General features: G+C 42.6%; 1 protein-coding gene across 1 annotated transcript in view; it reads left to right on the top strand.

The window, feature by feature from the left end:
• The window catches only part of LOC144501872 (nuclear pore membrane glycoprotein 210-like), a 154,846-nt gene that overhangs the window by 59,940 nt on the left and 82,688 nt on the right, over positions 1-12,218 (top strand). The window contains exons 11-14 of the mRNA XM_078225916.1: positions 2,728-2,850; positions 5,470-5,625; positions 8,965-9,163; positions 11,205-11,350. Of these exons, the coding sequence (XP_078082042.1) occupies positions 2,728-2,850; positions 5,470-5,625; positions 8,965-9,163; positions 11,205-11,350 (624 nt within the window). The remainder of the gene's footprint in view (positions 1-2,727; positions 2,851-5,469; positions 5,626-8,964; positions 9,164-11,204; positions 11,351-12,218) is intronic.

Genomic DNA, 12,218 nt, shown 5'->3' with positions numbered 1-12,218 from the left:
CATCCAAATGCCCAATCAATGACCTTAAGCTTCAAAAGGAAGGGAAAATTATATTTTGTAAATGCATTGGAAGCAGATAAGAAAAGGCTTACTAGACTAATACCAGGAATGGGTGAACTGTCTCGTGAGGAAAGGGTGGACAGGCTAGGCTTGTATCTGCTGGAGAGGAGTAAGAGGCAGCTTGATTGAAACTCTTGTAGGAAAATCTAGAACAATGGATCACTTTAAAAATAAGTGGTCACCCACTTAAGGCAGAGATGAGGAGAATTTGTTTCTGAGTCTTTGGAACTCACTTCGAAAAAGGCAGTGGAAGCAGTCTTTGAATATTTTTCAGGCAGTATTGGATAGATTATTGATGAACAAAGAGGTGAAAAGTTATCGGGAGTAGGTGAGAATGTGGAGTTGAGGTTGCAATCAGATTTTTTTAAATTCTTTTTTTTAAACTTACTTGTCGGACATGGGCATCACTGGTTGGCCAACATTTATTACAGTAAGAAGTCTAACAACACCAGGTTAAAGTCCAACAGGTTTATTTGGTAGCAAATGCCACTAGCTTTCGGAGCGTGCTGCCCCTTCGTCAGGTGGAGTGGGAGATGTGCTCACAAACAGGGCATACAGAGACACAAACTCAATTTGCAGAATAATGATTGGAATGCTAATCAATGCTAATACAGCTAATCAAGTCTTAAAGGTACAGACAGTGTGAGTGGAGAGAGCATTAAGCACAGGTTAAAGAGATGTATATTGTCTCCAGACAGGACAGCTAGTGAGATTTTGCAAGTCCAGGCAAGTTGTGGGGGTTACAGATAGTGTGACATGAACCCAATATCCCGGTTGAGGCCGTCCTCATGTGTGCGGAACTTGGCTATCAGTTTCTGCACAGCGACCCTGCGGTGTCGTGAAGGCCGCCTTGGAGAACGCTTACCTAAAGATCAGAGGCTGAATGCCCGTGACCGCTGAAGTGCTCCCCAACAGGAAGAGAACAGTCTTGCCTGGTGATTGTCGAACGGTGTTCATTCATCCGTTGTAGTGTCTGCATGGTTTCCCCAATGTACCGTGCCTCCGGACATCCTTTCCTGCAGCGTATCAGGTAGACAACGTTGGCCGAGTTGCAAGTGTATGTACCGTGTACCTGGTGGATGGTGTTCTCACATGAGATGATAGCATCCGTGCCGATGATCCGGCACATCTTGCAGAGGTTGCTGTGGCAGGGTTATGTAGTGTCGTGATCACTGTTCTCCTGAAGGCTGGGTAGTTTGCTGCAAACAATGGTCTGTGTGAGGTTGTGCGGCCTTTTGAAGGCAAGAAGTGGGGGTGTGGGATGGCCTTGGCGAGATGTTCATCTTCATCGATGACATGTTGAAGGCTCCGGAGGAGATGTCGTAGCTTCTCCGCTCCGGTGAAGTACTGGACGATGAAGGGTACTCTGTCCACCGTGATCTGTGTTTGTCTTCTGAGGTCGGTGCGGTTTTTCGCTGTGGCGCGTCGGAACTGTCGATCGATGAGTCGAGCGCCATATCCTGTTCTTATGAGGGCATCTTTCAGCGTCTGGAGGTGTCTGTTGCGATTCTCCTCATCCGAGCAGATCCTGTGTATACGGAGGGCTTGTCCGTAGGGGATGGCTTCTTTAACGTGTTTAGGGTGGAAGCTGGAGAAGTGGAGCATCGTGAGGTTATCCGTGGGCTTTTATAACTCCACCTGATGAAGGAGCAGCACGCTCCGAAAGCTAGTGGCATTTGCTACCAAATAAACCTGTTGGACTTTAACCTGGTGTTGTTAGACTTCTTACTGTGTTTACCCCAGTCCAATGCCGGCATCTCCACATCATAACATTTATTACCCATCCCTAGTTGTCCTTGTTCAGAGGGCAGTTGCAAGTCAGCCACATTGCTATGGCTCTGGAGTCACATTCAGACCAGACCTGGTAAGGACGGCAGATTTTCTTCCCTGAAGGACATTAGTGAACCAGATGGGTTTTTCCGACAATCAGTCATCAGTAAATTCTTAATTCCAGATATTTTTATTGAATTCAAATACCACCATCTGCCGTGGCAGGATTGAAGCCTGGGTTCCCAGAACATTAGCTGAGCTGCTGGATTAATAGTCTAGCGATAATACCACTAGGCCATGATCTTGTTGATTGGCCAAGTGGACTACCCCTGCTCCTAATTTGTACGTCTGTATGATCATATAAATCTGACTGGTCACAAAATACACCAAGATTTTTAACAGGTTTAAAATTCGATAAAAATATTTATTACTTAACGAATTAATATTTTTATGGTTGAAAATATAAGTCCTATTCTGTATTTTTATTATGGTGCAAGACCATTTTGAATCTAATTAGGCACCCCAACCTTAGTGTCTTTTTGGTATTCTTCAAGCTTGTGGAAAGTATGAAGCTTTTCGAAGCATGCTAAAATCACTAATTACTTTGCACTTATATTTTATTTACACATGCAGTCACATACATCTTTAAGCATCGATGTTGTTTTGACACTTTTTGGTTACTTAAGTAAGAGTTTTACATAGTACAAAATTGCTGTGAGTTATTTTTTAGTGACAGTTTTAAACTGGCAGCTGTTCAAAAGTGATATTTAATTTGTCATAGCAATTTATTATATGGAAACATAAAATCATTGATGCAAAGATCAAGACTTACAAATGTAAACATTTTAAACTTTAAGTTTAACATACTTCGCTTGATTTACTTTTATCTTGTTATAGAACCTGCTTATCCCCATTACTAACCACCAAGAAGTAATGATTTATGAACCAATAATCCTGAAGCCTAAAGTCCTTGTGTTCCCATGGCATCCCAAACCCCGAAGTTATCGGCACCTAATTCAGGTATTGCACTCTGAGACTCAAATTATGATGTGACTTTTTAAATTTTGTTTATTCATTCATGGGATAAGGGCGACTCTGGCTAACCCAGCATTCATTGCCCATCCCTAATTGCCTTTGAATAGGCGGTGCTGAGCTGTCTCATTGCACCGCTGCAGTTCATGTGGTGTAGGTACACCCACAATGCTGTTAGGGTGTTCCATGATTTTGATCCAGTGACAGTGAAGTAACAGTGATATATTTCCAAGTTAGGGTGGTGAGTGACTTGGAGGGGAGCTTCCAGATGGTGTTCCCAGGTAGGTTGAATTCTGCCAGTGGTCAGGGACAGGAGGGTGTGATTGTGAGTGAGGCAGGTAGAGGGATCCAAGGGATAGCACTGCAGGAGCCTTAGCCTTTGTCCTTGTCCAGCCAGTACAAGATTCTTGCTCCTTATGAGGATGAGAGAGAGGACTATAGGAAGGTCGAGCAAACTGACCATGGATCAGGGAGCTGTTCAACTGGCGGGAGAGAAGAGAAATGTAGTCGTAGTTGGGGATGGGAGAGTCAGAGGAATTGACACTGTGCTCTGTAGCCAGGAGCAAGAGCCTCAAAGGCGGTGTTGCCTATCTGGTGCCAGGGTTTGAGACATCTGCTCTGGGCTGGAGGCAAACTTGCAGTTGGAGGGGGAGGATCCAGTGGTCGTGGCCCATGTTGGCACCAATGAAATTGGTTGAATGAAGAAGGAGGTTCTGTGTATGCAGTTTGAGGAGTTAGACACTAATTTAAAGAACAGAACCTCCAAGGTTATAATCTCTGGATTTTTACCTGAGCCACGTGCAAATTGGGAAAGAGTACGTAAAATTAAAGAGATGAATGCATGGCTTAAAGACTGGTGTGGGAGAAGAGGGTATGGGCTCGTGGGACATTGGAATCAGTACTGGGGAAAGTGGGGGCTACACTGAACCATGCTGGGACCAGTGTTCTTGCGGACCGTATAACTAGGGAAGTAGAGAGGGATTTAAACTAAAGAGTGGAGAGGGGGGGCGGTGAAGTTTAGTTGCTTGGAAAATTGGGAACTCAAAGCTAAAGGTCGGAGTGCAGGTTAGTGATCAGTCTGCGTGTCAACAGAAAACAGCAGGTAGGGACAGATCATCTGAACATTATATTACAGCAAGGACTCACCATACAAGAGCCCGAATGCAGAGAGGGAGTGTTTGAAGAACAGAAAGTTTATAAAATCATGGGTATATGAGGAATCGGTGACACAGGATAGTGACTGTCATAGTGTGACAGGCTGGGGCAGGAAACGTGAACAAAAATATGCAACACAGAGCAAATCCAGAGTTGTAAAGTACTGTAAAAAATCAAAGCTAAATGTACTTTATCTGAATGCTTGGCGCATTTGCAACAAGATAGATAAGTTAACACCACAGGTTACAACATATGAGTATGATGTATTAGCTATTCGAGAAGCATGGTTGCAGGATGACCTGGACATTCAAGGGTGTACAATGTTCCAAAACAACTGGCCAAAGGAGAAAGGAGGTGGGGTAGCATTGTTAATCAAGGAAGGTTTCAAAACAATGCTGAGTCGTAACAGAAAGGCATAATGATGTAGAATTGGTTTGGGTTGAAATCATGAACACCAGGGGAAGGAAGACAAAGGTGGGATTAGTCTATAGACCTCCAAAATGTGGCCTCTCAAGAAGTCAGAGCATAAATGGGGAAATATTAAGAGCATGTTTGAAAGGAACTGCAATTATGGAAGATTTTAATCTGTATTCTGATTGGACAAACCAAATTGGCAAGGATAGCATAGAAGAAGAATTTGTAGAGTGTATCAGGGATTATTTTTTACAGCAGGTTGTTGTCGAATCTACCTGGGAGTGGGCTACTTTAGATTTGGTTTTGTGTAATGAAGAAAGACTAATAAGGGATTTTGTGGTTAGTGACGACAATAAGATAGAATTCCAGATCCGGTTCGAGGGTGAACGCCATAGGTCCATAACCAGTGTCTTCAACTTAAAGATGGTATGAGGGAGGAGTTGTCTAAGGTAAACTGGGTAAACAAGCTAAGATATGTGTCAGTAAACGAGCAGTGGCAAATATTCAAACAGCTGTTCCAAAATACTCAGCAGGAGTTTATTCCAATCAAAAAGAAGGATTCCACAAGAAGGAGGCAAATCCATGGTTAACACAGGAAGTCAAGGATAATATTAAATTGAAAAGCAGGATGTACAAAGTGGCATGGGATAGTGGTAGATCAGAGAGCACTGGGAAATTTTTAGGATCCTACAGCAAAAGACTAAAAAGCTCATTAGAAGGGAGAAAATTAATTTTGAGGGAGGACTTGCATGCAGCATTAAAACAATCAGAGATTCTAGGGATATACAAATAGGAAGCGGGCAGCTAAAGTAAATGCGGGACCTCTACTGAATGAGGCAGGTGAATTGATAACAACAAAGAAATGGCGGATATGCTAAATAAATTTTTTGCATCACTTTTCACGTTGCAAATAATCCTAAATTATCAGATGCACTGATTTCAAATTACTTGACAGAACTTTTTTTAAGCAATTCTTTCTGCATGGATTACACTTGTATGTTTTATAAAATGTCTTAAACATGGCATTGTATTCCACAGGTTAAAGGTGGAAGTGGAAACTTTACATGGTCATCAGGTAATGAAAGTGTTGCTCTGGTCACAGTAAAAGGTGTGATAGCAACTGGTGGTAACCGAGGCTTCAGCATTATACAGGCTAGGGATGTGGAAAATCCAATTCACTTTGGCAAAATGCAAGTAAGTTCTAAACAATGGTCTCTAAGTATTTACCAAAACTCAGATTTTTTGATTTATTATTTTAATGTTGCGATTAACCCATTTAAAATAACTGAGTTAGCACTGCTGTCAGGTAATGCCGATTGAAAAATAATGGGGGGTGATTCTCCAATCCATTTAGTGCCGGCACTAATCCCATTGGGCTGGTGTGAATTTGGCGAGACACCAGGAATGGGATTTGCACAGGCATTAAACAGTTTCCAATGCACTTGGCTCCCAGAAAGGGTGAGAACCTGATCCGAACTCATTTGCATTGATGTTAATCTCATTAGCAAGATTAAAGTCAGATGCAGCAGCCTCACAGTCTGCTCCTCTCCCCCCACCATGCACCTGCGGGAAGCCACCCAGGCGCCAATCACTACAGGTCCCTAAAAGAAGGGACCAAGTGCAATTGACTCTGAGGAGGAGCAGGGAGATGAATACCATTCAGTACTCACCTACAGGGAGTCATCCACTGCCAGGGCACAGAGGGGAGGTTCTTCAAGGGAGCTGGCAGTTAGGGAGGCTAGGTCTGGAATGGAGGGATTTGGGGGAGTATCCCCTGGATGGGCGGGATGGGACTCACGTGGTTAGTCTTCTCTGTAGCTTTTCAAAGCTTTGAAGTGCTTTGTTTACTTTCCATTTCACACACATAATTTTTACAACCCCTGCGTAGCTGCTGCTGGCTCCACAAAGGAGCAATTATGATTGTTTATCTTTACAGCACTTCACAGTCCATAAAATCTGATGTGCTTCCTCAAAAGCACAGCTGTTCAGTCTGAGCTCCTTCTTCAAAGGGTTTTTTTTTTTGCTACTCTGAAGTGCTTCCGAGGAAGTGCAGGTGTACAGTCAGAGCTTATTTTTTTAAAGGGGGATTTTTTTCCTTCCTCTTATGCCTGAGCAGCATGCCTTTACTGCAGGCTGGTTTTAACCAAAACAAGCAAGTGGCACCACTCAGATGTTAAACTGCGGGTGTGTCTCAGTGGGGATCTTCTCATGGCTGTTGAATTCTCTGGATATGCGCGACGACCAATCCTGAGGACTCAGAGGCCATTATAGCCCTCAAGTGGTCAGGTACATGGCTGGACAGGACCCTAAAAATGCCCACTGGGTGGCTGGCACCTCCAGATTGGAACTGTCAGGGTGCCAGAGGGCAGTGTCAGATTGGCACTGCCAGGGGCGTGGCCTTCGGCAATCCCACAGTGGGGCGACGCTCATTTTGAGGGGGGAGTGTGATTTGGGGTGGGGGGCTGATGCTGGCGATTTGTAAGGGGGCATTTGCCAATGAGAAGCGGGGGCAGTTTGTAGCGTTATTCTGAGATGGGAAAGGTGAAAGGGACCGTGGGAACGTGTCCATGTAGATTTTGCAGGGCCGGTAGAAGGCCATATGTTACTGGTGGCCGTAAACGCTCTCTAAAAGTGACAGGAAGGAATACGTATGAAGTCGACTACCTCAGAAACGACCTTTGACAAGCTCGATGACACGTTTGCGAGGTTTGGATATGCAGACCAGGTTGTGAGTGACAGTGAACTGCAGTTCATATCGCAGGACTTTGAGGAGTACATGGAACAACATGGAATTTGTCATGTGCAGACCCAGAGACAAATGGCATTTGTACAGTCAATTAAACACTCTCTCGAGGTGTCACGGGGGAGGGGTCATTGTCACGAAGATTAAACAAATTCTTAAGTGTGTACAGGAATACTCCCCACTCAACAACTAAATGTTCCCCAGCGGCGTTGATGTTTGGATGACAGCTGCGGGTCTGCTGAGTCAGGAAATTTCCTGACTTGAGTTACCAGCCACCACAACAAAACTCCACCCCATAATGCGGTCATTAATTACTAACTAAACAAATTCTATACAACGTTTTTTTTTTAATGAATCATTTTCACACTGTCATTAACTATGCTTCACTCTAGTTCAATCTCCTGATATTGCCTTAAGTACTCTAATACATATTCCGATGCTCCGAGGAGATGCCTCCCTCTTCACTGCTTCACCACTCTCCCTCTCTCTTCTCCCCCACACTCAATTGTGATATGGAAAGCTGTAGCGCTCCCAAATAGGAAATATAATACAGCTATCTGGTGCAGGGAGTAATATCCTTTCAGCTAAAGTGTTCTGGATGAGCTGCTGTAAGGATAAGAAGGCCCTGTTCTTCCTGATCATTGTGATTTTTTTTCCCCTGCTGCCCAATCAATTCTACAAGCCACATCCTCCTCTGCAACTGGCTCAATAGTTTGGCTCTTCTAAGTGGCAAAGTTGTGCTGCAAAGAGCAGACATTGGAAGCTATGCCACAGGACACCCCCACGTTTATCTCAACAGTCAGCGCATTGCTTCAGAGCTCTTGAAGTCTGTTCCATCATGGCTAAAGTGGAGGCATGGCACTGATTGTACCACAATGCTGCATCTGTGCTTTGTTTCCTGAGAGGTATCACTAACCAGGTTTGAAGAGAATACCCATTGTCTCCAAGCAGCTATCCTCAAACTGGATGTTCAGACTGAAAGAAAAGGGAGATTAAGAACTGACTGGTTGTTTCCTGGTAGCTGGCAGGAAATGTGGCATTGATCTGCACAATACATTATATGGGCAGCACAGTGGCACACTGTCGGTGGCACAGTGGCTAGCACTGTTGCCACATAGCCCCAGGAACCCGGGTTCGATTCCTGGCTTGGGTCACTGTCTGTGTGGAGTCTGCACGTTCTCCCCGTGTCTGCGTGGGATTCTTCCGGATGTTCCAGTTTCCTCCCACAATCCGAAAGACGTGCTGGTTAGATGCATTGGCCATGCTAAATTCTCCCTCAGTGTACCTGAGCAGGTGCCAGAGTGTGGCGGCGAGGGGATTTTCACAGTAACTTTATTGCAGTGTTAATGTAAGCCTACTTGTGACACTAATAAATATCAAATGAACTATATGTTGTCACACACTAATTGGTCATTCAGTAACCCCTTACAACTTATGTTCCCTCCAGCTAGTAAAGGTTATTGTATGGTTTATCAATGGAATAAAAATTCAATTTGCTACAAGATATAGCAATTGTAAGAATTCTCCGTCTTGAAATAAAACTAAAAGTTTTTTGATAAGAGGTAGGTGAAACAATATTCTTTTTCTGGTTTGTAAATCATTGCACTGGATTGCCTGGGCACAACAGGTTTTAGAATATTTTACATGCCTATAAAGTAACCCACCTAATTTCCCTTCTAATTAAATTAATAGTGTGCCTGTGCTTAGACTGAGGAATGTTTTCCCATATGTGCCATGAATGAGTTACATACACTTTGTTGATTTAAATCAATATTTTGAATGATCCTTAGGTCAATGTTTTGAGGCCAGTCAGTATAGAGTTTGTCCAATCTCGAGTAGAAATAGAGGTTGGTCAGACCCTTGACCTACCTATCATGGTTTATGGACTCTTGGATACAGATGCCATGGAAACGGTGCCAGTGAATGACTGCTCATTAATGAACTTGGCAGTGGAGATGGACAAGCAAGGGGTATTCAAGGTCATTCAAGGTACAATAGAAAAGCATTGTTTTATTTACTATTTAGTAACTGTGAACTGGATACTTTGCATTTATTAACATTATTTAAACAGTTAAGTTCTAAAACAATTATCCGAAGCTCTGCTAATTGTGTGGAGCCTCATCGTTGGCAGATTCAGGATTAAAAATCCTGGCATTTTGCCTGTATGATTTGAGGTTGCAATCTTGTGTGAGTCTTATTAGCATGCAATACTTTGTTATGTTTGGACCCACACTGAATTTAATGTCGCCAGGTAAGGGCCTGCTTTTTTCATAATCAGTGGGCAAGTCAGAAAAGCTGAACCAACCTGCATAAAGCAGACTGCTTAAAGGTAGACTGTTATTTGAATTCCTGTTAAAATTGCTAATTTTGTTCTAAAACACATTTAACAGCATGCATGAATCAGTCTGCCATGAAGGACCTTGTCAGATGCCTGTAATCCATGTAAATATTATTCACTGCACTACCCCCATCAGTCCTCCTTGTTGCTTCCACAAAAATTTCTTTAAGTTAGTAAGACATGATCTTCCTGACTATCCTTGATCAATCCGTGCCTTACTAAGTGACAGTTTATACTGTCTCTCACGATTGTTTCCAGTAATTAGTCCACCACTGAAGTCTGACTGACTGGCCTATAGTTTTCTGGTCAATCACTCGCACCTTTTTAAAATAATGATGCAACGTTCACAGATCTCCAATCCTCTGGTACCTCACCTGTTTCTAGTGAGGATTGAAAAATGATCTTCAGTGCATCCGCTATTTCCTACTTGGCTTCCTTCAGCAGCCTATGATAGAGTCCATCTGGCGCTAGTGATTTATCCACCTTCAAGGATGCCATCCCTCTATTACTTGCTCTCTCGCCAAGTTTATTGTATCTAACATTTCACAAACCTCCTCTTTAACTAGATTATCCAAATTATCCCTCTCCTTAGAGAAGACAGACAAAGTAGTTATTGAGAACCTTGCCTACATGTTACCATGTACATCTCTGATAGGCCCTGCCTTTAAATAATATGCTGCTTTTTTTATTCTTTATGCCAGAATGGGCAAGTTCACATTTCCCTCCTCATGCTCTATCTGCCAATTTCCTGCCCACTTATTTAACCTATCTATAACCCTTTGCAGACCTCTTGGGCAGAATTTTTCCACAAAAAAAATGGTGTCATAATGACAAGATTAATGGAGCAACCCGCACTCGTCTGTTACATGCACTCAGGATCACAATCGTCTCACACTCCATGGTTCCCAGCCTCTCACCATTTAGAAAATACCTTGATCTATTTTTGGTCCAAAGTCAATCACTGCTCATTTTGTCACATTGATTGATACATCCCACAGTTTTGCCCACTCAATATATTGTTTTCAACTTTCTGCTCCCATTTCCACCACATGCTGCTACTTGATGTAATATTGTCAATAAACATGGATACATACTTGAGTATTTCTAATGAGAAGCTGAGCTCCCAGTATGTTGGGGTACACCATGAATCCCATCCTGCCAATCATTTGGTAAAATGATTGCCTCCAATTTCAAATGCTTCACTTTCTGTGCTGCTGTTTATCAGCTGGGTAGCCTTGAAGGACCTGATAATTTTTATGGTGTTTATTCGGACTGTGCTGTGAGGCACTCACAAGTGGGTTAGTGCAGCTTTACAGCGACCAAGACTTAGGTCAGCTATAAAGAATATTAAAATCAAAAAAATACTAAAGGTACTGTGTTTTCGTGCCATAATGAGCAGGTATTGATACCGAAATAGTTTCCTGTTGTGTTTAAAAAAAAATTTATTGCATAATATTTATGGGGAAAAAGCAGGATTAGGCTATTGAGTTGGATGATCAGCCATGATTGGTGGAGCAGGCTGGTAAGGCCAAATGGCCTCCTCCTGCTCCTATCTTCTATGTTTCTACGTTAATATCAAAAGCATTTAAAATTAATTAATTTTGTGCATTATTCTCAATTGCATTCTGGCTTGTTTGGTCATACCTTTAGTAAGTCAAATCTTATCACTAATTGTCAACTATTTCCTACTAGGGAGATTAGAACCCGATGCTACACACTGTACTGGGATATGCATTCAAGCAGAATCACCTGGCCATACAGTACTAACAGCTAGTGCTGGATTTCTGGAGGTCCATTTTAGCAGCAGTATCACAATTGCTTCTTACCATCGGCTGAGAGTAAGCATTTTTGACATAATCTTAGCCCTGGTGGATAGCATTTGCCATCACACCATAATATTGCAGTCAACATTGATAGAGTTATACCAAAGCAGAATTTAATTGGGTATACTGGTTACCCGTGATTCTATTTAAGATGGAAATAATTAGCTGGTAGTAATATACAAAGTTTCTTTTGTCATTCTCTACATTCTTTGGAACAATTGTTTATCCAACCAGAAATAGGAATTTTTCATCAAAACTCTTTTGGACAGAACCATATGATCTTTCCCTTTTTGTATTATTATGTGAATATGTTCAATTTAATTGTGTTTTTTGCCCGATGCCACTTAGCGATCACCGATTCCAAAATAATTTGTCTGTTAGATTTGCATTTAATGCTAAAGGTTATTCTCCTTATTGTCCTTCTCCTTGAACATAGCTTCATCATAGAACAGTACAGCACAGTACAGGCCCTTCGGCCCACGATGTTGTGCCGAACCTTTTCCGAAACCAAGATCAAGCTATCCCACTCCCTAGCATTCTAGTGTGCTCCATGTGCCTATCCAATAACCGCTTGAAAGTTCCTAAAGTGTCCGACTCCACTATCACAGCAGGCAGTCCATTCCACACCCCAACCACTCTCTGAGTAAAGAACCTACCTCGTACATCCCTCCTATATCTCCCACCACGAACCTTATAGTTATGCCCCCTAGTAGCAGCTACATCCACCCGAGGATTGCATAATCGTTTGCATAATCTTGGTAGATTTTGAGAATAAATATGAAAAGTTTCAGTTGTTGTTAAACTGGATTCGACCAGCAGTGTCTGGAACCTGAGCAAAGAACTCGTCGGTGAAAGCCAAGACAATCAAGTTAGATGATTTCTA

Source organism: Mustelus asterias, chromosome 12 (genome assembly GCF_964213995.1).
Source record: "Mustelus asterias chromosome 12, sMusAst1.hap1.1, whole genome shotgun sequence".
Taxonomy (NCBI): Eukaryota; Metazoa; Chordata; class Chondrichthyes; order Carcharhiniformes; family Triakidae; genus Mustelus; species Mustelus asterias.
The sequence above is the reverse complement of the archived record's forward strand: the minus strand, read 5'-3'. Positions and strand labels throughout refer to the sequence as shown.